The 27532-nt window shown below is 41.7% G+C and overlaps 2 protein-coding genes across 6 annotated transcripts in view; both read left to right on the forward strand.

Moving 5' to 3' along the window:
• The first annotated feature begins 2791 nt into the window (after positions 1-2791).
• TLCD5 (TLC domain containing 5) lies at positions 2792-8070 on the forward strand. The gene is made up of 2 exons (XM_032595027.1): positions 2792-3169; positions 4816-8070. Exons 1-2 carry the CDS (start codon positions 2971-2973, stop codon positions 5352-5354), a joined length of 738 nt encoding a protein of 245 aa, XP_032450918.1. The 5' UTR covers positions 2792-2970; the 3' UTR covers positions 5355-8070.
• Positions 8071-11139: 3069 nt separating this feature from the next.
• The window catches only part of ARHGEF12 (Rho guanine nucleotide exchange factor 12), a 151041-nt gene continuing 134648 nt past the window's right edge, over positions 11140-27532 (forward strand). For 2 of the 5 annotated variants that reach the window (XM_030333249.1, XM_030333250.1), the window contains exon 1: positions 11256-11693. In XM_030333249.1, the coding sequence (XP_030189109.1) occupies positions 11662-11693 (32 nt within the window). In that variant the 5' untranslated portion in view covers positions 11256-11661. Of the gene's footprint in view, positions 11694-14313; positions 14338-27532 lie in introns of those variants that run through there. The other 3 variants (XM_030333251.1, XM_030333252.1, XM_030333253.1) reach the window with 3 other exon arrangements.

The raw sequence follows: 27532 nt of genomic DNA on the forward strand, positions 1-27532 counted from the left end.
AGGAATAACTTCTAATTCCCGGGCCTGAGCACTTTCCTGGCTAATTAATTGCGTGCTTGTTTCACAACTGAGACTCCAGCGGGAGGGCTGCGACTACGTCTTACATCTCCCATCGTGCCTAGTAGGGGTGCGAGCCCTCAGTAGGTGCTCAGCCACTGGTTATTGGATGGGCTGTCCCCACATGGGGGGGGGGGGAGGCGGGATGGGTAATTAGTGAAACAAACAACAACACACAAACAAGGGCAACAACCTGTAGGTCTCACGTGACCACCAGGTAACCCTCCGCTATCCATCCCCCCCATCCTGGGCCCCGAGCGAAGGAGGAGTACCCTTCGGCTCCCTTCACGGACGTTCCCCGTCCAGCTCGGGTTCTGCGCTCCGTCCTCCCAGCCACAAGGTGCCCCCAGACCCCCGGCTCCTCTTCCGCCGCCGCCAGATCCTCGTCCTCTCTCCCTCTTTCCGCCGCTTCCTGCTCCGACGATCCGCGCTCCGAGCTCTGGGGCCGAGGCGCCCGAGGCTTCCCGATGCGCTCGGCCAGGTAACAGCGCGGCGCGAACCGCCCGGCTCCTGCCGCGGGGCTGGGCTCGGGACGCTGGGGGCCCGGCCCGCCCGGCCCACTGGTGGGGAAGGAGGCGGGCAGATGGTCTGGTCTGGCCCGGCGGCCGAGGGGTGGGGGTGGGGGGCTCCTCCAGCCTCGGGGCGCGGGAGGCTTTGCTTCGCCAGGCTCGGCGACCGGCGGGATGCCCGTACAGCGGCGCGGCGTAGGTGCGCGCAGCCGGGCGTGGCCCGGTCCGCGGGCGCGTCCAAGGGAGATGCGCGGGTCGCGGTGCCTGCGGGGCGCCGGGGTTGCTGCTCGCCCCAGCCACGCCTGCTCCGCGGCCGCCCGCCAGGTGGGTCCGCCCCGCGCTCCTCCTCCCGAATCTGGCCCGGGAACGGGAGGAGCGAGGACAGGGGCCTTGGAATTCTGTGCCCTATCGGCCATCTCAATACTCCTCCGTTCCTTTACCCAAAAGTAAAAAACCGAAATCCAGAGATGGACTGACTTTCCCAAGGTCACAGACTTGTATCTGCCATTTACAAATGTCTATTCTTTTAAGTGTTTGTAAATAGACTACTGTTTTCTCTGTTCTGCCAGGGAATTAGGATTCAGGGAAGAGGACTCTAAAAATACTAATCAGCAGATCCAAATGAGCTGATCCGCATTACTGGCCGGTGACCCTGGCATTTAGAAGGAAATAAGCGAGGACGGTTCTTTTCACTCTGGGTACTTTGTATTTCTGGGCCTTGCTCCGAAAACTGGCCTAGATGCTTTACAAAATTTATCTCAGAACTCCTTGTCAGAACTGGGCCGGATTAGAGTTTACAATCCTCTTTTCTTCTCTCTCTCTTTCTTTTTCCTACCCCCACCCCCCCCCCTTTTTTTTTGTAAGGGAGGCTTGAGGTGATGGTGATTTGCCCAGTGTTTTATGGCTAGTTAGGGGGCACAGACAGAATTGGAACTCAGGTCTGTGATTGACACCTACTGTTTTCTTGAATAGAAAGCTGCTTTCAGCTGAAGGCAGCGCAGAACTTGACCTTCATAAAGCCCTCTCTGGATAGCATTCCTGGGAGCGGCTTGTGTACTGAAGTGTGTTGGTCCTCAGATATTATTTCACTTGTCAGAATAGGGTTAAGCAATAAGTGTAGCCATGCAGAAAATTCCTGCAGAGATGAGACAGATACCTGAAATTTTTTTTTTGTACGAAATTTCAATAGAGGAGCTAACGAATATTAATACCATCTTGGTTACTTGAAGATTTTAGTCCTGTATGACTTAGATTGACTCAGTTACAGTCATTCTTGGCCTGATATATTTGTCATCAGTAAAAATTTCAAAATGTAGCTTTCTGACATATGTTTAACTAAATAATTGCCTTAAAGATATTTTTCTTTTTCTTTTTTTTTTTTAAATCTTTTTTTTAACGTTTATTTATTTTTGAGACAGAGAGAGACAGAGCATGAACGGGGGAGGGTCAGAGAGAGGGAGACACAGAATCTGAAACAGGCTCCAGGCTCTGAGCTGTCAGCACAGAGCCCGACGCGGGGCTCGAACTCACGGACCGTGAGATCATGACCTGAGCCGAAGTCGGCTGCTTAACTGACTGAGCCACCCAGGCGCCCCAAAGATATTTTTCTGTATCAACAAAAACTTCCCACATGCACCTCCAAATCCCTCAGCTTCCCTGTTGGTTAGTCTTTGAATTGGGCTTCAGAACTGAATCGAACTCGGATTATTTTCTCTTCCAAAATATCTGGAGTCTGATTAGTTCTGTGTTTAGGGTTACCTCAAGTTTCCATTTTAACTGGTAAAACTGTGACTTAAGTCCCAATTTCAGTTGAGTTTAATATCAGCTTCAAACCACATTAAACTCCTACATGTCATATGACCTCTAGCAGAAACCACAGGCAGTAGTCCTGTTTTTTTCACCAGAGCTTCTCATTGGAGTGAACACATTATCGAAGACGTGTACTATGTTCCTCATGTATCATTGTTCAAGGTCAGTCATCACTGACAGATTATTGACATGTACTCATCCTTATTTTAAAAAAAATGTTTTCAGAGTTGGGGCGCTTGGGTGGCTCAGTTGGTTGGGCATCCGACTTTGGCTCAGGTCATGATCTCACGGTCTGTGAGTTCGAGCCCCCTGTCGGGCTCTGTGCTGACAGCTCAGAGCCTGGAGCCTGCTTTGGATTCTGTGCCCCGCTCTCTCTGCCCCTCCCCTGCTCACGCCCTGTGTCTCTCTTTCAAAAATGAATAAATATTTTTTAAAAAAGAGGAAGATTCTCAGCTGTGTAGATAAGGAAGAGTTTCAGTGAAGGCAATGTTTTTGTACTCTCCTATAGAAGAAATGAAGATTATATTCGCATTGACCCAGTGCTGTTTTCTTAGGGTATATCTTGTTTTTCTGGTTTCGGTCTTTTCATCATAGGATGGCACTAGGTCTGTGTCCGCAGGTGCTGTGCAGCCTGGGGGGCTGGCTCTCGCTCTACATTTCTTTCTGCCGCCTAAATAAGCACCGAAGCTATGAGTGGAACTGCCGGTTGGTTACTTTCACCCATGGAGTCCTCTCCATAGGCCTCTCAGCTTATATTGGCTTCGTTGATGGCCCCTGGCCTTTTACCCACCCAGGTAGGTGGAGACATTAGAGGGTTTTCCCTAACGGATTATATAATTTGGGGGCAGTCTTGGAAGGATGGGACATTTTCACAGAATGTGTACAATACTGAAGAGGAATTACCGTTATAATTTGTACCGGGAGTCTTCATTTTTAACTCTGATATTGTATGTTTCCCTATTTCTGCTTTTCGTAACTCTCTGCTTTTAAAACAAATTTTAAATGCCTGTTACGTTGTAAGCCACTGAAATGTACAAAAACATAAAGCTAATATCAGTATCTTCCACCACCACTCCCAAACAGACACAAATGGACTGTATTACACATACTTTTTGATAGCCTGCAATTTTCACTCGATTGTATTTTCGAAGGACACCTATATAGATTTTTTTTACCCGTCTTAATTGTGATATAATATTGTGTTGTATGCATACATCGCCATTTATTTAACTCATGTCTCATTATTTGGGGCACCTATATTGATTTTTAAGCTGCTAAATGTCTGAGTATTACTTCCTTAGAATAAAAAAGTTGTGTCCCCTTGAATTAGTTTGCTTGGGCTGCCATAACAAAATGCCACAGACTGGGGAGCATAGACAATAGAAACTTATTTACTTCCGGTTTTGCAGGCTAGAAGTCCAAGATCAAATTGTTGGCTGGTTTGGTTTCTTCTAAGGCTTCACTCTTGCTTGCACGTGGCTTCCTTCTTGCCATGTCCTCACGTGGTCTTCCGTTGGTGTGTGTGTGTGTGTGTGTGTGTGTGTCCTCATTTCCTTATTTTAGAACACCAGCCATATTGGACTAGAGCCCACCTTAACAACCTCATTTTAACTGAATTACCTCTTTAAAGGCCCAATCTCCGAGTACAGTCACATTCTGAGGGAATTGGGGGTTAGGGTTTCAACACGTGAGTTTGCAAGGGACAGTTCAATCCAGAAATCCCCTAGGATGTGATTTTTTTTTTCAATTCCTTAGATCCTTTTTTGTTTTAATTTCCTTAAATTTCTATAGTGAGCTTCTGAGTTTTCCCCCAAACTGTCAAACTGATACGAAAGCAGCTCTTAAGCTTTGTGTCTCGTATGAAGGTTTCAAATAGATTTCAACGTGTCCTGTCCTTGTACTTGATTTTCTTAAGCTGGGAACACACTAACTTCTGGGGTTCTTTCCAAGGCCCGCTTTCAAGAAGGGTCAGGGCCACCAGTGTCCAACAATCTAACCCATTAAGCTAAGAAATTAATCCGACATCCAGGGCAGAATAACTGAAAGAGTCTGGAAACAGACCTTTAAAGCTAGTTAAACAAACACATAAAATAAAAAGAAGAAAAAAGCAAGAAACTGTAAGATTTTAGTTGAAGGAACAAAATAACTGAGTGGACACGGAGATAATAGCTGTTGCTCAGATCACTCATTGAGAGCTGATTCATCAAATCCAGCATTTCCTGGGCCTGTCACATTATGTGGTTTGATAAAGACCAAGGTTTTAGATTTTAGTCTTGGTCGTCATTACAATGCATGTGCCTGCCTTTGTTTTTGCTTTCAGTGACGCAACTGATCATCGTGGCCCTGTTGTGGGAGACAACAACATAGGACCCTCGTGCAAGGTCACTGTTATTATACAATTCCCGGTCACTCAGTTTGCTTCTGTCTCGGTTTATTGCAGGCTCACCCAATACACCTCTCCAAGTGCACGTACTGTGTCTCACCTTGGGCTACTTCATCTTCGACTTGGGCTGGTGCGTCTATTTCCAGTCTGAGGGGGCCCTGATGCTGGCTCACCACACCCTGAGTATTTTGGGCATCATCATGGCCCTGGTGCTCGGAGAATCAGGCACAGAGGTCAACGCGGTCCTCTTTGGAAGTGAGATTACCAACCCCTTGCTACAGATGCGCTGGTTTCTCCGAGAAACAGGGCACTACCACAGTTTCACTGGAGATGTGGTGGACTTCCTCTTTGTGGCTCTGTTTACCGGAGTGAGGATTGGCGTCGGAGCTCGCCTCCTTTTCTGTGAAATGGTCTCCCCCAAGCCCAAGGGGTTTGTGAAGGTTGGGGGAGTGGCGATGTATGCTGTCTCTTGGTGTTTCATGTTTAGCATCTGGCGCTTTGCGTGGAGGAAAAGCATCAAAAAATACCACGCCTGGAGAAGCAGGCGGAGGGAGGAGCGGCAGCTGAAACGTAACGGACATCTCAAAACGCGCTAGCCAAGGCTTCCTCCAGATGCCGGATCGGGTTAGTCAGCCACAGGACCCAGGTTGGAGATAACGGCTGTTCTAGAATCAGGCTCATAACACACTTAGGTTTCAAGAAAGGGCTAAACGTATCAGGCAGTGTGGTCAGTCTTTGAGTGGAGCCCATACCAGTATTAAAACACTCACGTCTACCGTGGCGCAGGTGTAGAAAGTGAGACTACTCAGTGGTAGTTGTGAATGAGTCGGCGCTGTGAGGTGGGGGTGGGCACAGCTGCCTTCCTTTTTGTTCGTGGTGTCCCCGGGTCCTCTTGTCTCTGGGATGCTTGCTGGTTAGACCGCTCAGGAAGGAATTTGAGAATTTCTTCGAGAATTGACTCCTTGAACAAACCCTTGTTCCTGCTTTCCGTGTAGCAATTTAAATAAAGTCACCCCATTTACTCTAAAGTGAGGGACTTCTAGGAAGATGCATGTCTGGCATTCTGAGCCTTGGATCAGGGAAGGGGCTGTGCTTAAACAAAGGGAAAGGATGAGAGAAGTGACCCTAAACCAACTGTCGAGGGGCCCCAAGACACCCCCAGGTTCGGTGCTTTGCTGAGGGGACTCACATGACTCAGAATGTAGTGCAACTCCTAGCTGTGATCAATTACAGTGAAAGGATTCAAGGGAAGAGCAGTGAAGGGAAAAGGTGTTTGGGCAGAGTCCAGGGGAAACCGGGCCCGAGCTTCCAGAGTCCTCTCGCAGTGGGATCACTGAGGATGCACTGATTTCCTCTAGCAACAATTTGTGGCGATACGTGTAAAATGTCCAGCGAGGAAGCTCATTAGATGCTCAGTGCCCCAGTTCTTTACTGGGGGTCATGCAGGCAGCCATCGCCTGGCATGTAGCAGAATTCCTGACTCCCAGAAGGAGAGCAGGTGTTCAGCCTAAACCATATTGTTTGCACAGTGTAGGCACGGTGAGCCATTCTCATCAGTTAATGAAGGGAGCCCTCCTGAAATCTAAGTTTCCAGATGCCAGCCAAGGGCCAACCTTGCACGGAGGCCTTTCCAAGGACAGGAGTTCAGGCCTGCTCTGGTAACTCTTTTCTGTACAAAAACCAGGGAGTTAGGGCTTCGGATGAGAGATGAATGAGGTGTGGGCAGATTTACCGAGTCCTGTTGTACGGGTTCTGCCCTACCGAGAAAATGATGCCAATTCTCAGGGCTTTTGTGCATTAATCTCCTAGGCGTGAGAGGCTGTGACTGAATTCCATAGGGATTTAGCATGTGGATTCCACTGTGCTTGAGATGGCAGTTCAGGTTTCAGCCCTGCTATACATCCTGCAAACCAGAACCAAAGAGTAAAGTGTACCGGCCTCAGGGGGATGAGGCGAATTTTATTTTATTTTTTCCCAAACACATTCCCTGTAGCCCACTTCCTACGTTTTCTTTTCTCTGAACAAGGTGCCACTCTCTATGGATAAAATCGGATGGCAAGGCCAGTCCTAGAAGGAAACAAACAAACAAAAATTTCTCAGTGCGATAGTCTATCATCCCACTCAGGAAAAGCAAGAACGTAAGCTTAACATGAGAGATTAGGAATCAAGACTTTCTGGGTTCTTTTAACTAATTTTGCTCCTCACTTGCCAGATCACTTGGGCAGGTCACTTGTGTTCTCTATCTCAGTTTACCCTGTTGTGAACGAATGTAGGACTTTTATGGGGAAAGGGACGATTTATTTGTTTGTGTGTTTGTTTGTTTATTTATTTATTTATTTATTTGCTTGTTATTTATTTATTGGATTATGTCATTTAGACCCCTGGGGATTGATTTGCTTAATTGGTGAGTAAACGTGTGGGGCTACCGAAGTCTAAGCCTAGGTCAGTAGGAAGTCTCCGCCCATTCTATGGTCACCGGTAATACGAACCTAACGAGTGGTCTTGAAAATGGATGTCAGTGCCCAGGCATGACGGAGCGTTGGAATGGCATGACGTCATCATTACTCTGGGAAAAGCAACTTTCAAGGCATGTTGACAGTGGTCTTTTAAAATGACTGTCATTTGGTTAATGAGTTTTGCTGCAGATGGAAACAATCTGACAGTAGCATCCCGTCTCTTTTTTTCCCTGTGATCAGTATCCCCAGAATGCTGGTGAGCTTTTTTCCAACAAAACTGTGGTCAAAGTTGGATGCCGGGGAATGCTGATTCTAGCAAAAGCCTAGTGAAAAAGAGTGGCTTGGCGCAGGAGCTTAAAAAAAGAAAAAGCTGGCTCTTGAATTTTGGCACAGTGCCACCTGTTCCATACCAGACAAATGAATAGACTTAATCTGGTACCAATTTTTTTTTTCTTTTTACTCCTCAGACGTGAAGGGATTGCAGACCTTGGTGTTTTAGGGGTACTCCTGGGAATGTACGTAGGTTTCTTTTGCGTTTTGAATAACCTAAATGATAAGAGAAGAAAAAATAGCTCACTTCAGCTTTTCTTGATGCTTTAACTAGTAACTCTGAAGGAACCTCCCTGAGAGAAAAATGGGAAATGAAGGTGACTCAGCAGTTAAGATGCTGAGTTTTGACATCACGGGTAAACGAAGGGCTAATTAACATGTGGTATGGTCGGACAAAATGAAGTATTTTATTCATTTGCATCTGGATTACTATGTAATAATTCCTAACACTGCTCAAGAAAGATTTATATTTCAATAAGATTTGTACTAAATTTTATAAAAATAAACAAATTTTTATCAACCCAGAGTCTGCCTTTGTATCTTTGGTGTGATTTTGCCAAGAAGTGTAAAAAAAAGAAAAAAAAATGGCGTGTAGAAATGTTGACCCATATTTATAATTATCTGTGAAATACCACTTATCTGCTCTTAACCATCAACCATTCCTAATGCTGTTTACTTTTCGGGGCAACAATCTACATACAGAATACAGAAAACAGTTTGCTAAAGACTGACGAAAAACTTCCTTTCTTTATTTTTGCCATTTGTTTGGGCAGTTGCCTTGAAAATGATGTTGAGTGGGCTCCATGAAGATAAGGACCCTCGGCTCTCTTCAGAACTGCACCTCCAATGCCTAGAGCAGTGCTAGACACATAGTAGGTGCTCAATAAACATTGAAAGAAGAATGGGTAAGGATGTGGTTTAGGATAGCCAGTCTCCCTCCCCTCCCCCCTCCCCAGGGAAACCTCAAAGAGCATGCATGGTGGATTGTGTCACTGGTGTCAATTTTTTAGGTAAGGGACTAATGACCATGGGGAGTGTGTTCCACCTAGATTGGTGGGACTCTTCTGAAGGCATTCTATAGTTAGAGCCTTCAGAACAGTCTAGAGCTACCAACAGTTCTAAAGAGGCTTTCAGGGATGTTTTTACCATTAGAGCTTTGTGGGTGAACATAGAGATTTTCATCATTGAAAAAAATAGCTCTGGAATGAATAACCACTGGCTTAATTAAATCCTTTGCTTACCATCTTCTGAAGCTTTCCCACAGCAAATGCCTTCTTTGCTCACAGCTAGAACTTTGGGTCTGTTTAAGTTTGGAAAGATCTTGAAAGCAGCCTGCCAAGAGGTTTTGTATGCAAGGAAGGGAAGGTGAATTAGGAAGCTTTCCAGTTTGTTTTATTCCTGAAGCTCAAGTAGTGAGGCATTCTTGAAGGAAAGAGGAGAACTCATTTTTTAAATGCATGATTTGATGAGTCATTGGGTCCAATTAATTTCGTACCTATTTATTAGGGTATGGCAAAATGATATTTACTATGTTTAAGAAAGATACAGGTTTGGAGATAAGGTTTGCATTTTGGTCATTTTATACAGATGGATAGAGCTCTTTCCAGTTATATGACAAAAATATGCAATTAAAAGAGTTCTCAGGGTAGAATTATCCTGGGGTACACCAGCAGGTGGCAATGTGTCCTGGTCTGATCATTAGGAAAGTGGCTTGGAACTTTTATCGGGTGCTATTCTTTCCCAAAATAAACATTACAAAATTAGCTGGCTGTGCCCTGAAAAAGTAAAAAAAATAAAAAATCAAGCAATAAAGAGTCATCTTTGGCCTCTGTTTATCTTTTCCTTTTTTTACCCCGTTCTAACGTCAGCCTTAGCTCATGCATCTATTCAGGGATAATGATCTTTTCACGAACTGTTGCAGGTTGACTTTTAGAACCAGCATCATGAAGAGGTCCTTGTTTCCCCTCTCCACATCCACTCTTTCTTAAATTTGCTTTATTACCTGACTTCCACAGAAAGGCTGAAGATGCTCACCCACCAATGCAGGTTTGAACTCATTAACTCTGAAAACAGGTAAAGGGACAGCCACTTAGGGCAGTGGCCCGAGGAACTGAACCATATTGTATGTGGTACTTACAATTGCTACACTACGGGATTATGCAATCATAAAACCAGATGGATATCGACATGTACCCGGTAGGAAAAAAAATAAGCCCCCTCCCCAAATATTTGGGAACTCTTCAGAGAGAACTGCAATGCTTTCTACCGGATAAATGCACTTTATTTGCTGCTCCCATTTCTCTCCACAGCAAGCTTGTGAAGTCGCTGTGGAAAGCACCATGCTTTCTCCATTTGGCAACTCAGACATTTCACTTTGCCAAGGCAGAAGCAGCTTAAAAGCAATATTATACCAAGAAATCCTGGCTCCGATTCCCATACTCTCGTTCCCCCCAGCCCTACGCTCCACCGTCCTCTAACTTTGCCCTGGCAGCCAGGATTTGTGAGCGGCGGCCCCTGTCCTGGGAGGAGGCCAGCAGGTGCCCCAGGTGAGCGGCCAAGGCCAAACCCTCTCTTTGCTGGGGTTTGCTGCGGAAGAGAGGGATGGTGTCCTGGCACCTGGACCGGAGTTCGTTGCCAGCAGTTTACAAGTAGTCGTTACGTGTTATCAGAAAATAAGAACAAGTACATTCCATTAAGGAATAAACGTTTCCAGGGCAAGGGGGCGGGTGATGCCTCTCATCCCGGACGCCTCAGCACTGGTGGAGTGCTCTTTGGCGGTCTCCGGGTAAAGCCGAGTTAGTACAAGCTAGACTCCAAAGTACAGCTCTCCGGCGTTCCCGGGGCCTTGAGGGCGACGCTGGGTCGGTGGGTGGGACTCCCGGAGACGGCCGGTTCCCACCTCCCTCCGCCCCGCAGAACTACTTTTCCGCTCCCCCAAACAGGACTCCGGCGGAGGCGTCCGCGCGGCCCTGGCGCGCGGGCGGGCGCGGGGGAGACGAGCGAGGCCGGGCGGCGAGGGCGGCGGGGCGGCCCCGCGCGCCGCGGAGGGATCCCGGGTGAGGCGGCTTCCCGAAGTCAGAGGGGAGGAGGCCAAAAAAGTCGACGGGGGAGGGGAAGCGCGAGCTCGCGCTGGACGCGGCCGGGGCCGGGAAGACAGAACCGGAACCGGAACCCGTGCGCGCGCCTGCGATCGTCGCGCGGCCCCCACCGCCGGCGGCCTCCTCCGCCCGCCGCGCGCGCTCCCGCGAGGGCCCCAGGACCCGGCGAGCCGGTCCTGCGCTCCGAGTGGTCGCTCTCGCCGCGCCGCCGGCCTCCGGGGCCGGTGCTTCGAGGCCGGGCCGGACGGGAACCTCCCGCCCCTCGCGGGAACCGCCGCCTACCGGCGCGTCGGGGAGGAGCCGCCGCCGCCCGTGCCGACTGCGGAAGAGTCCGGGCCTCCCAGGGATGGGGAGCAGCCCGCGGCGCTGAGAGACCAAGTTCCTGTCACCTCTGGCTGCGGGACCCCTTCCCCCGGCGCCCGCGGTCGTCCCAGCGCCCGGAGCTTGGTGGGGGCGGCGAGGAAGACGAGAGGGGTCCCCCGGCCCGGGGACATGGGGCCGCGCGAGCCTGGCGCGGGACGGCCCGAGACGCTGCCTAGGCTGCGGCCACGAGCGGCCGGCAGCCCCAGATAGAGAGCGGAGACCACAGCGGCTGGCCCCGCGGCGGCGGGGACTCGCGAGCCCCCGAGACTCCGGAGGAGGAGCCGACACCCAGCCCCGAGCTGATCCCGCCCCAGCCCCGGAGGGACTCCCGGGCCCCTTCCCTGCGGCTCGCCGACTTCCCCCCCGTGACGGAGTTTTCTCCTTGTGCCTTCCCGAGGATTGCTCTCTAGCTCTAGAACTCGCCTTCTGGCAGACTTTCTCGGGTTGTTTTGGGAGATACCCTGTTTTGCTCCGACCTACATCCCCTTTCCTTGACCCCTTCCAGTCGGACGTTCTAGATGACTGAATGGAGTTTTGAGTTGGACTTTTGTGTCCCTTACGGAGTCGGGCCTGATCCCAGAGCACTGGGGGTGGGGTGGAGGTGTTACTGTAAAATGCAAGTTGGATAAAAGAAGGACCTCTCGCCAAGGGCCCCAATGAGCGGCACACAGTCCACTATCACCGACAGGTTGGTATGAAGCTCCCCTTGCGCTTTAGCTTCCCTGGGCTCGGCCTGACCTAGCAGAGAGTCCGTGATAGCCGATTGCCTTTGACCAGTGAAGTTGACAGGCATAGGAGAGAGGGTTGTTTAGGAGCTCTGCAATTAGTCTGGGGTTGCTGCCAAGTTACCCGGTTGATTGGATTTGGAAATGTAGCTTTTTTATTTTTTTTTTCTGGGGAGAAACTTTTCTCCAGATTCTCGGCGAAGGGGTAGGTAAAACCATGATTGTGGTTTTGTGTCTGTACTGTGCATTGGGACTCTGTACTTATCTTGGAACCAGAGGAAGGTCATTTTGGGTGAAGGTCAGTGCCCGAAGTCGGCTGGGGTATTGGTGCATCATCAGTTTTACTCCTGCCCTGTAGTTCTCCAGACCCTGTTAGATTTTTAGGAATTGCTATTTGTAAACTTCATTCTGAGACTGCTGCATGGTGGTTTTTGAACTTGATCTTTGAATGTTGACCTGCGTAGCGTTGATTATCTAATAATTTTACAGAATGTTGAAATTACTGGTAAATCACAGGCTCTTGTTGGAGCTAAAAAAGGGGGAGAGAAAGTCATGGGGCTTGATTTTAATTGCTGCATTTTTAGTATTTTGTCTTTGAGAAGTATTTACATTTAAGGGATACAAACCCTAAGCGAATTAGGTCGTACAAGCATGGCAGGTGGATTTGTTGAGTTCTGTGGGTCCTTTATAGGTTTTATCTATGTTGCTGGTGGTTGGTAAGTGGAGCTTCTTTACCCTTAAGGGTTATTCTTTGGAATATTATTTTAAATGATAAATTCCACTACTGTATTTTATTTCTCACTTTCATGATGACATTGTATGCTGATTCCAAATTTCAGTCAACCTTTTTTTTTAGTCACTGTTCAAACCATTACATCATCAAAAAAAAAAAATCAAATGACTGAACTAGGGGGCCAAAGAAAGCACTTTGATGAAAAGCGCAACCATAGTGCTCTTGCAAAAAAATAGTTGAATTTCCTAATAAGAGAGTTTCACCCAATTGTAAGACTCATTTGTTGATTTTAAAAGGGCCAAATTCCATTATCATACCATAACAGCTACTCCAGAAACAGAACTTCCTCTTCCTGTTGATGCTTTCCAGTGTCACGTGAATGTTCACCTAAAAGATGCCATCAAATATTTAAACTGTAGTCTTTGCGTATTTTTCTTTAAGATGAATTTTGGTTTTCAGCTTTTCAGATTGTACCCGTATCCTGAGTAGCAACAATTCTTATCTTAATTTCCTTGAATCATCCCCAGTCCTTTAACTTTCAGGGTGTTTTGGTACTGAGACATCACTTGAACGGGTGTGTGGGTAATTGTTTTTATTTTCCTGGTTCATTCAATTCTTGCCCTCTCTGTTGAGCCTTTAGACAAGAAGTCTTATTAGGAAATAGTGTAGTGTTGGTAGTTTTTATTGTGGCATTAGGAGTGTTTAATTTTGTAGAAACAGAACCTAGGGTCACCAGCTCATTTCACATGAAAATCACCTAATAGTGCCCACCTGATAACCTTTCTTCTTCTCTGTGCTCAGATTTTTTTTTTCCTTTTTCCATTATCTTGGAAATAAAATCTTGGGATTTAGGTTTTTTTTTTTTTCCTCATAGCTTAGATGAGATACAAATATACAATAAGCATGCAGTCAATGAATGTCCTTTACCAGGCACTGTGCTAGGCACGAAGGATTAAAAGATGAGTATTCTAACTATAAGATGAATCTGCAAATTGGTTTGGATATTAGTATCCTTGAATTAGTTCAGGGGCTGGCTGATTTTATAGATTTTTTTTAAACAGTAAAAAAACCATTTAATAGCCATTTAATTTAATATGCATTGCTGAGACAGTATGGATACCTGTATCTTAGGAATTTACTCATTTTTTTTTTAATAAGATTATTCTTGGGTGACTATTACATTTTCTTTACGTCTTCCGTAAATATCAAGCATCTATTTGTGCATTAGAAGAGTAGCTGTCTCTGATCTGAATATATGTTGGAGTGAAATATGGAAGTGCTGGGTTAGTGTTACTTTTTTTCTAGGGTACCTTAACAAAGTTATGAGTATAGAATAGTTCTTAGCTTCTCAGCTTTACCTCCTTCATCCTCTCTTCTCACTGTCCACTTCCAGGATACTGTAGGTATATTTTGCTGATTCTAGAGCTATTGGCAAATTAACAGTGCCAGTGTAGCTTTTTAAAGATCCTTTTAAGTTTGAAGTACCGTATGTGGTATGGCTTTGTTTTGTAGAGTGTGCAGACCCACCAGGCCAGCTGTGTGAGTTAGAGTTCTTTCATTGTGGTGCTTCTGACTACAGAGTCTGTCTGTCCTCAGTTGAAATCAGACTAGCTGGTTTTGGGCGTTGTTCTGTTTTGCAGTTTGTGGCAGGCGACACATGGCTGAACAAGATAAGAAGGGTTTTATTCTTGTGTTAGGGACGTGCTGGGGCTGGGATGGAATTCAGCTATGTTTAGGCTCTGATTGGTCACTGTGGATACTCAGAACTCTGTTATATCCTGTTATTATTTTGCAGTTAAATTAACACATTCATTTACTCCCTTCTCTTCCTCTTCGTCTACTCTCCAGACCCCTCATGCTCCACTTTTTGAAAGGTATAGTCGTCAATTTAAAATCCAAACTATGTTCATGGTAGCTACTGTTTTCATGTAGGGTATATGAATAGGTTTTTTTGTTTTTTGTTTTTTTTTTTTAATCTAAGAAGCTTATGAATACCATCTAGTGTCTTGCTTTGTAACTTCTGTGAGATGTATAGTTTTCTTTCCACTTTGAGAATCAGCACTTGAAAAGTGGCAGAAATATCTGATTACTGCTCTTCACTTTGCATTGATTGCCGTGTTCAGTCCCAAAACGTATCCTAATTGTTGGCAGTCCTCTTAGATGCCTGTCTTCTGTCCTGGAGCGTTTAGGGGTCTTACGGCACTTGGAATTTCTTCTGAGAGATAGAGGCGAGGGAATGCTCTTTCAGTGGGCTCACTAAATGATTTCAGGCCAGATTCTAGAACAGTGAATTTTCAGGGACGATACAGGTAGGATTTTGTTATAAGGGTCTTACTTGAAATAAATAGACCTTTGTCTGGTCTAGGACTTGTGGATTTTGTTACTTTGACTGATAAAACAAAGGTTTTTGATATATTGGCCTTTCCTTAGTACTGGGTTCAAGTTTGAGCTTGTTTAACTTCAGCAAACTTTTAGTGAGTATGCAGACCTGTGACTTTATACGCATGTACCCAGTAATTAACGTTTTCATTCATGATGCTTTTTCTGCCCTCATTGCCACATAATGCTTTTGATTAAAAAAAGAAAACAAAACACTCCTGTATGAGTGCTATTTTCAAGGTTGCCCGAGTCATATGCAAGGTTAGATTGTTTGTAATGTTTACTTGTGAAGTCAGTCATTTGATAAATACAAAATTGATATTGGGGACCAGGATCATAGTGCTACCTTTGTATTCAGTTTAATGTTGTTTTCTTCCGGCACAGTATAAAATCTTGATTCATATAGGCGTGCATTAGTACATTCACTTGCACACTTTTACATGAGTCAGCGTGTACAGTGTGAAGTTTTTAAAAAAGTGCAGAGCTATAGTCTTCCTGATTAATGGCACATTTATAAGATGTTCTCATTTATTTAGTGAGGTGACAAGAGAATCTTTAGTTGAATCACTGCAAAAATATGTTAACCTGGTGATGCTGCTTAACCCATTGATGATTTCTTGTTCAAATGTAGATAGCATTGAGTTAACATAGGATTTTTTAAAGTAAGTTTGAATTTTCAGTTTAGGAAATGAAATTTGAAGCAAAATGATATGGGTCACAGAGAGCAGGATATTTTAATGGTTTTCCAGAGGTAATTGGAGAGACTCTTACATCATGGTTGTCTGACAAAGTTACTAGAAATGTTTCTTATCATATAATTGCTTATCTCCTAGAAATTGACTATGTCACATTTTCAGGAACGGGGAGCTGGAGCTTAACTTCTTTCAGTCTTGTTTGTTAAAACTTGGTTTTGATGATGTTTTAAATGTTCATTTGATGATATTCTCTTTTCCCTTTTAATAATTAAGAGTCTTCAAAATGTGGTGGCATTTGAACTGAAAGTATAAAATGAGTAACATTTTGTTTTCTTTTGAGTAAAACACTCTTGTGTATGTAACAATATCTTACTGTGGTGTAATTCTTTAACATTTACAATGTTTCTGACTCCCCCCCCCCCCCCCCCCCGGGTCAGATCATCACTTACACTTCAGGCAACTCATAGAATTTAAGTCAAGATTATAAAACTGGAAAGGACAGAGCCACCATTTTAACTTAGATTTTTCTGGCTCTCAAGGCCTCCCCCCACTTTTTACTTTAAATTATGGTGTTTCTATGTGTATTATTTTTTTTTTCTTACTTTCCTTTAGTAATCTTCCAATCTGACCAAGTTAGATTTTTCTTATAGAGTGCTTTCTATCCTTTATACATTCTTGCCTGAAGTATCTCTAGAGGATAAAGCTCTCGTCATTTCCTCATGAGACTGAACAACAATCTGATAGATCTTGTAGTCAGGAAGTTTTTCCTGATCTTTAGCTCAGACTTTTGATTTGTCCTGTTACTTGTATGTACTTGCTGTCCTCCCATTTTGTGTTTATATGACTCTAACTGGCTTAGACAGTTAATCAGCACCTCTTCCTTACCCCCACCCTATTCTTTGCTTAGCCAGTTTGTATTTCTGATTTGTTGTCTAACAATTATCCTGCCCCTCTTAATGTTTTATTAACTTTTCCTCAGTCACTCTTCTAGTGCAAAGTGATTTTGTTCCTTAGATGTCTGTATTTTATCTTTACCCATATTCTAGAGCAGCAATTTCCAACTTCAGTTTAATGTAATTCACAGGGTCTTCAGTTTTTTCCAGGCATAGCCCAAAATTAGAGCTATAGAGATTCTCACTTTTATTTTGGATAGTTTTTACAATGGATATGGGAGATATTACAATCAAGTAAAACAAATTTATACAAACAGCATAATTACTAAGTCAAGCAATTATGTATAAAAGGCTTCTTTACAAAGTGATTCTTTAAAATATGAGTGCCCCTAATGTGACAAGTGTTATCAGTTATGTGGCAAATGGGTAGCAAACAAAAATAATAAACATTAGGAGGAATCTTTGCTTGAAAATCAATCAGAAGTGAATATAAAACATTTCTGAACTTGTAAGTAAATGAAGAGATGTGATTGTAGCTCTAAAGTAAAATATCTGTTGCAGTGGGGTGAGATATATCTGGAAGTTGTTCCTTTTTTTTTTTTTTCCCCTGCAGTAGTTTTTCAGTCTCACCTTAAATTGTATGTCACTTTTTGCATTTTTTTTTGTTTCCACATATTAGTGAAAAAGAAATAGACCTGCAATGCTTACCGTTATTCTTCCAGTGAGATGCACTATTGTTAATATTGAAATAATACTGTCTCTTTTTGTCACTGTATTTATAAGAACTGTTACTAATGATAAGAGATCATAAAAGAAGGAAACAGTACGCATTAAATTATTACAAAATACATAAGATTGTAGAGCTCTTGAATGTTTTATTAGTAGACCTTTTTCACTGATGGTAACTTAGTTTAAAATTATTTAAATAGATGTCTTTGTTCTTTTGCCTTTTGCTCATGATTTTGTTTCCTCAAACTTTAGAATTTTGGAAACATGCCAAAGTGAGGGCATTTTACTTTGCAACTTAGAGTATGTAGAGTACCAAGATAGCCAAGTTTGAAAGGTTTTGTAAGGCAGCTTCTACCTCCCAGACAAGCTTATGAAGCTAGTGCTTTAGAATCATTTTTAGCTTTTTGATTCCGTGGAGGTAACACTTGATGGTGCTGAAGGTTAGAGGCTTTGCCTAAATTGCATAAGCATACATTATTGACTTTCAGTAAAAGAAGAAATTTACACTGTTTGCCTTATTGAATTAGCATGTACCAATGCAGCTGACAGTTTAGATTCATACCAAAACAGGATCTTTTACTAATTCAAATGCTGAATCCTGGTTTTTGAGATCATAGTCACATGATAGGCCTGGGTGGCTTCCCAGTGTTGAAAGACAAGCAAATCTAATGGCCAATGAAAAATTAGATTTCCTGTCTTGGGACTGTGAGTAACAATTCACGAAGAAATTCACAGAGAAATCTAAGAAAACCCGGTTTAGTTAATGCTTACAGTTAATTGCCACTTGTACACGGCTTTTTCTTTAATGTTACAAAGCTTATTGTTGTCATTTAATGATATTGCTCTGAGACTGTACTTTTGGTCAAATATTACATTTAAATACTGACTTTAGGTTTACATACTGACAAGGTCAAAGAGGATTTTGTGGGTCTTCTTTGAATTCAGAAAATGTAGATTATATTGTCGTAAACCGGAGATTTCATCGGCATCTGAAGAAGTTATATGTAAAATTGGTCATGTAATGCAGAAGGTGGCTGTATCTTATCTAGAAGAATCACAAGTCCCCAAAGTACAGATGGTTCCCAACTTACCACAGTTTTTTAAGACTTTAAGACGTGCAGAAGCAGTGTGCCTTCAGTAGACACTGTACTTTGGAATTGGAATGTTGGTATTTTTCTGTGCTAGGGCTGTGTGGCACGGTACTCTCTCGATGCTGGGCAGAGGCAGCACGTCCGCTGTTCCCAGTCAGCCGTATGGTCGCAAGGCTAAACAACCAGTATACTTACAACCATTCGGCACCCCAAGAATCATTCTGCTTTTCATTTTCAGTATTGTATTCGATAAATTATGTGGGATGCTCAACGCTTTATTATGAAAAAGGTTTCGTGTTACATGATTTTGCCCAGCTGTAGGCTCATGTACATGTTCTGCGCACGTCTCAGGTAGGCTAGGCTAGGCTGTCATGTCCCGAAGGTTATGCGTTCAATGTGTTTTTGACTTACCGATAGTTCCCACTTACGATGGGTTTATCGGGACAGAACTCCATCGTAAGTTGAGGAAGATTTGTACACTTAAATCCGTGTAAGAAATCTCACGAAGGGGCTTAAATATATCCTTCCATTGATTTTAGATGGGTTATCTGCCTGCGCTCCAGACACAAGCTGGTATGATGTGGTTTGCCTTGTACTGTCTCTGTGGTTTACTCAGAGGAAGTGGTTCTTGTGGGTGAAGGTCTGATCTTTTCAGAGATTGTTGGTGGCACATGCACTGTCAGCTTATTTCCTGTTTTATTGGCTTTTGGGGCAAGGCCTTCTCAGAGCGAGTACTGCTGAAGGGGTATTGAAATATTTTGTAACAGTAGGATGGATGGTTATAATGTTATGTAACATCTACCTTTCAGGGGATAGGAAGGTTAAATTAATGTCTGTGAGATGCTTTGAGATCTTAAGATGAATAGTGCAGACATGCTTGTAATCATATTTGCAAGTTACTGCTTTGTTCAGATATTGCTCAAATTTAAGGAGAAAACATTCTTATGCAGTAAAGTGTTAACTCTGTGGACCTTGACTTCTGTAGCCATTCAGGTGTTGTTTAATCGCTGTGATAGTCAGGATTAGGAGTTCTTCCTTTTTTTCTTTTCTTCTTCTAACTGTAATTTTACTGTACATGGGTTAACTTAATGGAGTGGATACCTTATCTATAGTACTGGTTAAGGCTTGTTCACAAAACTTAATGGTTCAAGCATGCTTCTTCACTAGTTTAACTGGCCTACAGAAATAAGAGAATTTCCTTTGAAATCAATGGCTGTACCACTCGTATACAAAACCCTGTACTGGCTTTGCTCGAACCTTAAAAAAACTGATCGAATTGCAGATGTTATACTTTTATTTATTTGTTTATTTTTGGCTTGCATTTACCCTTTGTTGCTTTAAAAAATTAACAATGAATGCTTTCTGGGAAGAGGCTTTCTTTAAAGCTACATTGCCGACTAAGTTTTGAGTTCCTCAAAGGTAGGAGAATAGTTCTTATTCATTTTTAAGTGATTACTATTTGCTTTACTGTGTTTTTATTCTTTTTTAATATAAAGAACCATAAGAAGAAAATAGTCCAAATTAGTCAACCAGTCAGATAGTGTTGTTCAGGTTAAAAAAAAAAAAAAAAACACACCAGAAAATTCCAGTGATATATGACAGTAATAATAAAGTCTCCCTCTGATCTTACCTCTATCCCTACACACCTACCACTTCTCATACTCTCCTCAGCTAAACTTTGTCTATCTACCAAAACATCCTTACAGATATAGCAGCCTATCATTTTAATATTCTTTATATTTAGCTGGTAGTAGGTATATCTGTTTCTGCTAGGTTGTATTACCATAACAACAGCTTCCAATTTCAGTGGCTTACAACACTGGTTTATTTCTTGCTTGCATTACACCTTGTTAGCTGTGGATTGGCTGTAACATTTTTGGAGCCCTGGCTGAAGGAGTAGTCCCTGTCTGGGATATGTCATTTGCATGGCAGAGGGAGAGAGCAAGAAACATGCAAACATGCAGTGGCTCTTAAAGCTTCTACTCAGTCTGGTGTACATAAATCATTCACGTGTCATTGGCCAAAGCAAGTCATACAGTCAGGCTCATTGCAGTGTGCCAGGGAGGTGTACTCCTCCTACAGGTGGCATTGCAAATCGCATACTGATGGGTGAGGGTGTATAAATCTCTCAAGGAAGGAGAGAGGAGAGGGAAAAATTAGGAACAATAACATAGTCTACCACAGGAAGTACTCCATAAATGCTTATTAGATGGGTTGTTTTGAATCTGTAAAAATTTTATTTTTTTAATGGAATATTTCAAAGATACACGGAAGTACAGAGAATAGTATGATGAACCTCCATGTACCCGTCATTAGCTGCAATAATTACCAGTGTATGGACAGCCTTGGTTCATCTGTTTGCTTGCCCTGCTTCTCCATCAGATTATTTTGAAGCAGTTTCTCAATATTTCACCCATAAATATTTCACTAGCTCTGAAAGATAAAGTCTGAAATTGTGACTTCCTTTAGTAAAGTTTTACTGTCTAGTAGTTTGAGGTAATGGTACCAGGGACTGACAGGTGTCAAGTAGGAGAGGATGTTCATGGAGTGTATCTGGATTTTGACAGCCAGAAACCTATTTTGATTTCATTTTGAGTGTTTCTGGAGGAGGCTTACCAGCAGAATGTCATCTGTTTTCCCAGCACCTCCTTTTCTCCACTTTAGAGGGAGAGGGAAAGAGAAAGAGAGAGAGAGTGTGTGTATAGCAGAAGCAGGTAATTAACCCCTGGAAAAAATAACATGGCAACAGATTTGATTTGCAGGAGGTTTCATTTCTCACTGAGCCTCTGTTGGCATGGTGCCAGTTGAAAGGAATCCCAGCCCTTAATGGCTCTAAGTGTTCTGGGAGTTCCCAGTCAGTGATGTTATTTACTCTGGAGGAAGAACATCAGAATCATTTCTAAAAATCTTCTATTCACCTTTGCTATTTGCTGGGCAGAGAAAGGCTCGATCAATCTGTAAGGAGATCCCTAAGGTGATCTAAAAGTAAGGAAGAGAGTCTAACTTTAGCTTAGAAATAATTAAAGCCACTTTCCTCTGCTCAGGTTAGTTGTCTGAGGGACTTCAAGCCTCCATTTTGACTCAAGACTTTATAGATATTATTAGCATACAGCGTAATACAATAACTTGTCATTTCTACATTATGCATCTGTGATCATCAGCTTCACAAGGAAATTCTTTGGGGAAAGGGGTATTATGTAATCAACAGTGGGAAGCAGTCAAGCAGATATAATCCTTCAGTTTGTAGATTGGCAGGTGACAGTGAGGTGATCAAAGAGGATTTTTACAGACTAGTGAATAAATTATTGTATATAATTTGATTAAAGTGGTTATTTTAGTATAGCTAATTTTGTTTTCTTAATGGGCTTCTGTCCCTGTGCTTAGAAACACTTAGGATAAAATGGTTTTTCTAGGTATCCAAGTGGTTTGTTTTCTTTAATTAAGTTATGTTGTTAGTCTCATTTCAGAATCCATGTAGTAACTGCAGTAGAAAATGCTTGGCTTGTAAAACCATTAGCTTGTAAATAAAATTTTTATTTAAATTTGAGTTTTTCTTGGCATTGAACTGATTCTGACTTTGGTTGCTTGGAACAATATAGTCTATTTAAAATGTAAGTAATATTTTCCCCATGGAGAATAACCCTTGGACTTGCCATTGTTCATGTTATTTTTTTTGTTGTATCACAGTTGAAAAACATCGTTTTCAGAGATAATAATTTGTCAGCACCTTTGTCAGAGTAATATATTTGTACCTCGGTTGCATTTGTTAGTTGCACATTTTGGGGAAAGATTTGTGATTTCTAGTAACTGTATTTACTCAGAAGCTCCGCAAGATCAGAATTCTCAAGACAGCATTTAGAAGTAAGTTGGGTGTGTTGCCTGGATGTGACCAGTAAAAAAAAGAGAAGCTTCTCATCATGCAGTTATTGCTTAATAGGATACAAGGTACAGTCCTGTTTCTAAAAATAGGAATTAAGTGAAATATTATGTGGATAAATATTAGCAATTATATTAATTTGATTCTGCTGGCAGAATTCTTTTTGAGACTATCCTCTTTGTCAGAAATTAAAAGTAGCTGTGAAAGGAAAAGGTGTTTTAGTTCTTAATTTTATGTGTGTGTGTGTCTATATATTATGTATATCTATATAGTCACACATCATATGTATATATATCTTTTGTAAAAGGGAGCAATGGAAGGGAACTGTTTGAGGATGATGCAGAGAAAAGAGCCTCCTGGGTTTAGGGTGTCAGACTTGTTCTGCTACTTCTATCTGGGACCATAGTCAGATTTACCTCTCAGAACAGCAGCTTAGTTTTCTCATCTGTGAAAATGAGGATAACAATACTTACTTGGCAGAGCTCTTGTGAAGGTGAAGTGAGAAAGTATTTAAGTACCTAGCGTGTAAGAGGTCAGTAAGTTACAGTAGCTGTTAGGTTTTCCTAAAATTTGATCTATGCATGTAAAAGGATTTTGAATTCACAGGTATTTTCTGCTGCTACTGCTGTGATGGTGTTTTCTCCTTGCTGAGATAGTATTCCTTATCCTTTATATTTCAAACTGTAGGTTGTCTTTAGAATTAAGATACATTTGGAAGGGAGGAATAGACAGGGAGAGACAGTTATTTCAATTCCGACTGAAATAGTAACTAACCTGTCTAGTTGCTGAAGTGGTAAGACTTTTAGGATTGGCAATCAACTTTTACATCTGCCTTGGATCGCTCAGAATTTGTTGAGTTCTGTCTTTACAACATTCCTTCATTTGTTTATTCATTTATTAGGTAAATAATGAATGGCTGCTCTTCCTGGGTCATTGTGTTGGCAAAGTTATTTTGAGCTCTTGCTACCTGTTGATTTATATTTAACAAGTAAGAAATTTACCTGTGAGAGTGACATCCATTGAGTCATGCTGTAGATTAAGGTGAGAAGTCGTGTATTTTGGGGAAATAAAATGATTACTGATGAAACTTACCTTATTTTCCAAATTAAATTATTTCCCATCACAAACTGTCCTTTTATGTTTCCTTTTTCTTTTTTCAGTTTAATTATGTTTTGGTGAGTTACTTAAAGTGGAAAGGGCAGTGCTTTAAGGTGAAATTTAAGAAGCTTTAGATGTTCATTGCTTTTGAATAGAAGAAATCACATTTTATTGATTAGGCATTGCTTTAGTCACTCTTGGAGGGAGACTCTCTCATTAGCTACCTCTTTGAAGGTGCTAGCAACCTGTTAAGCTTATACTTTGTACATCCAGTGGTAAATATGTTGATTTGATCAGTGAAAGATTCTGGAAAGTACAGTAGTTTGTTTAGCAAGACACTGCTTAAATCCTGATGACTTGGTATACTAGTATTTTATACTTCAGAAAGGTGGAAAGGTGAGTGTGGGTAAAAATGAACACTTTAAAGTGGATGCAGTTTAGTCTTACAGAGAAATTTGGGATGTGGTAAAAGATTTTTGTATTTATTGACTGCATATTAAGTGCTAGGCACTGTCCCAGGAACTTTTTATGCATTGTCTTTTTTAATCTTCTTAGCTGTGTAAGTTAAATATTGTTGTCTCCATGTTAAAACAGAAAAATGAGGCTTTAGGACATTCACGAACTTGCTTAAGGTCACATAGTTTCTAAGCAAGAGAGTTGGGATTATGATTCCAATGTTCATTTTTCTTTGGCCTTCTGATCTCAGGCCTGCTTATACTGAGTCAGATTGGCTCATCTCGATCAGTCCGTTGATCTTTTGAATCAGTTGGACGAAGCCCAGAAAGTGGATTTTGTCTTCAACAACACCATTAAAGTGTTGTCTTGCATTATAATTTTATAACTATATTTTAGTCTTTCTATTTTTAATCACCTATTCACTTACTCCCTTTTCCAGATTGCTGACATGAGGGATTTTGTCTCATTTCCTCTAAAGAATGGCTACATTGTGTTTTGGTTTCTTATTCATTGCTTTAAATACACACATCTGTAAACATTGGACTTTTTTGAAGCCTGATATATGTTGCTTATAAATCATTTTCCATTATAACTATTCTAAAGTTCTTTTAAGAAGTTTAAGGCCCATCTAAAACAAGTTTTGTGGGGGTTTTTTGTTTTGTTGGGTTTTTTTCTTTTTGTTTGTTTGTTTTGGTATTGTAAGCACACAAAGCAGTAAGAAGGGACTTTAAAAATTGTTACACTGAGTACAAGGAAAAGAAGGCAGCAAATGAATGATTTTAATACTAGGTGCCTTTGTGAAGTATAAGTGATTTGAGTAAATTGGGTTTAAGTTTTTCCTAAACAAGAGTCTTTGGTTAAGTGGCAATGGAGATAATTTCCTTTTAAAGATTTCTTGTTTATGATATAGATCTTTCCTTCTTTATCATTCATTTTATATATTCTACCTCTTAAAAAAATATGTAAACACTTTTACTCTAAAGGTCTAGATTTATCTTCTGAGCCATAAAAGAGTTAATTTTAATCTTTGTTTTTTCCTCGTAAATGATTTTTTTTGTTGTTGTTACTGAAATCCTGCGGCACGAATCATTTTAGTCCAGCCACTTTTTATGTCATAACATTGGAAAGGAAATTTGCTTAAGAGATATTTAAGTGTATTTTTAAAATCTAATCCTTTTTAGCTATAAATTGGTTTTTTTTTCCTTGCGTTTTCTTAGTAACCTTAGAGAGTCTAGAACAGAGGTAGGCAGATAGTTGACTTAAAAAAGAAGCCTACAAACTAAATCTTTTATTGAATAAGTACTGCTTCTAGGTAGAGAAAGGCTAGGAAATTACAATTTGAGAATTTTACTAGGTTTAAAACCCACAGAGAGGATGCCTGCAAAAAAGCCGTGCCCTTTGAAGCATTCTTATGGATGTGGAGACTTTTCTAGCCCTTAGGGAGATCTGCAGACATCCGCTATGCTGAGTTCTGGGAAGCTGCTTTTTCCCATGCTTGCAGCCTCCCTGTGGGGTAAAGGTCTGTTAATTTTGCATAAATATTTACCATATCTCATTTTAGCTAGCATTGCTTCCTCACACTGTTAGCAATAAGGAAACCTTTGCTTATCCAGCTTGAAAAGTTTACTGTTCTCTATATGACTAGTCTGGAGTATGTTCTGTTATTTTCTGAGGGTTGCTGAAGGTGAAAATCAGACTGGAAAAAAATAACACGGAGGTAAATAACCAATTCATAGTCTATAAATAATCTGGTTATTATAAAAATATTTGCCCAGGCTTATTTTTTGTAATTAAAAATGGGAAGGTTATTATCTCACAACAGTGTAGTTCACTTCAGTCTTGTCACATGTGACAAATCAAATTATTGTCCCTTACATATGTTTATTCGTATGATGCTAGTACTAGTTTACATTTATTATACTTTTACAGTTGTTTTCTCACTTAGTAACAATAACAGCTTCCGTTTATGAAGCATTATTCTAAATGCTTTATAAGCATTGTAATTAATGCATAGAACAATACCACAAGGCAAATGTTATTCCCATTTTACAGATGAGGAAAATCTTAGATTTATAGCCTTCATTGACTAGTCCAGTATTTCCCAGGTAGTACATTTTTGGACCCAAGTTTCAAATCCGGGTCTTTTGACTCTTAGTTTGTGGTATTTGCTACTGCACGTAATTTTGGGGACTCATCCTTTCTGTAAAGTCAGAATCCACAAATAGTATAAAATTATTTGACTTTTCAGCCAAAGAAGGTTGTTTAGTTTCTTTTAACATAATTTGAAGCAGCAATGCCTTTTTTTTTTTTTTTTTTAAGATTTAAAAATTTTGGGGCGCCTGGGTGGCTCAGTCGGTTAAGCGTCTGACTTCAGCTCGGGTCATGATCTCGCGGTCCATGAGTTTGAGCCCCGCGTCGGGCACTTGGCTGATGGCTCAGAGCCTGGAGCCTGCTTCCGATTCTGTGTCTCCCTCTCTCTCTGCCCCTCCCCCGTTCATGCTCTGTCTCTCTCTCTCTCTCTGTGTCTCAAAAATAAATAAACTTAAAAAAAATTTTTTTTAAAAAGATTAAAAAAATTTTTTTTACATAATCTCTACACCCATCTTGGAGCTTGAACTCACAACCCCGAGATCAAGAGTTGTATGCTCCATAGACTGAGCCATCCAGACTGCCCCTACAGTAGCAATTTCTAAATTGTGTTCCAGAGAACATCAGGACACTGTAGTAGAAATGTCATTTTTTATTTTGCCAGATTGTCTTAAGATCCTTCCATTGTCTCTGGCACACAAGGCAAAAGGTAGAATATAAAATGGAATCAATATGTCATCCCCAAACTTTTATTCTGTTATTTAAAAAAGGCCCAATCCATCTTGTTAGTCAAAAGCAGTCCAGCATTTGTAGTTTCATAGGATTTATCCTGGGAGCTTTATCAATATGAGTACATCTTAGATCTTGTCATTGCTTGGAAGGATTCCACTTTGAAATTTTTGTTTTTCTATCTCTTACCTTCTCTCCCTTCTCCCTCATACCCTTTTGCATGAGCTCTTTATTTTTATGGTCATCACCAGGCTTCTCTTCTCCTGTCTGATGCCATCTAGAACCTCTGCTCTTCCTCAGGCTTTTATTTATTTCTAGTTGAGTCCTTTTGCCATTTCCTGCACTTCTCTAACCACATAGTAGATACCCAGTAGGCTTCCTGGATTACCTTTCATTTTTCTTTAGAGTAACCCAACAAGTTATTTCAAAGATGATACCTTCTATTTTGACCTTTCTAACCCTTTCTTTACCTACCTAGGAGGTAGTAACCCAACCATTAACCTCTCCACCCAAAATATATTTATTGAGTAAAAGTTATATAATAGGCGCTGTAATATTTTATACATAGTATTGTACTTAATTTTCATAATGATCGTGTGAAGTAATGGGTTTTGTTATAAAATGTCCATTTGACACGGGAAGAAATAAGCTCAGAAAGGTTAAGTGGTGTGCCTAGTGAGTGATGAAACTAGGATTTTAGTCTGAATTTGTCTGACTTTACAACCTATGTTCTTAAATACTGTGGTATACTACCAGATATATTAGCATTGAATCAGGCAGTTTCTGCCTTTGAGGAGTTCTAGACTAATAGAGGGAGACAAACATGTAGGCAGCTAAGTGCACAAGGTACAGTAGGGACTTGGGAAGAATCAATACTCTCTGGGTAGATCAGAAATAGCTTCACAGAAGAGGTGAATGCTTCTGTTGAATCTTGAAAGATGGGGCATAGTTACCAGACAGGTGAGGAATGGAAGAGCATAGCAGGTAGAAGTAGCAATATGATCAAAGGCACAGAAGTGAATTACTCATGGTTT

The sequence above is a fragment of the Lynx canadensis genome, chromosome D1, assembly GCF_007474595.2.
Source record: "Lynx canadensis isolate LIC74 chromosome D1, mLynCan4.pri.v2, whole genome shotgun sequence".
Lineage (NCBI taxonomy): Eukaryota > Metazoa > Chordata > Mammalia > Carnivora > Felidae > Lynx > Lynx canadensis.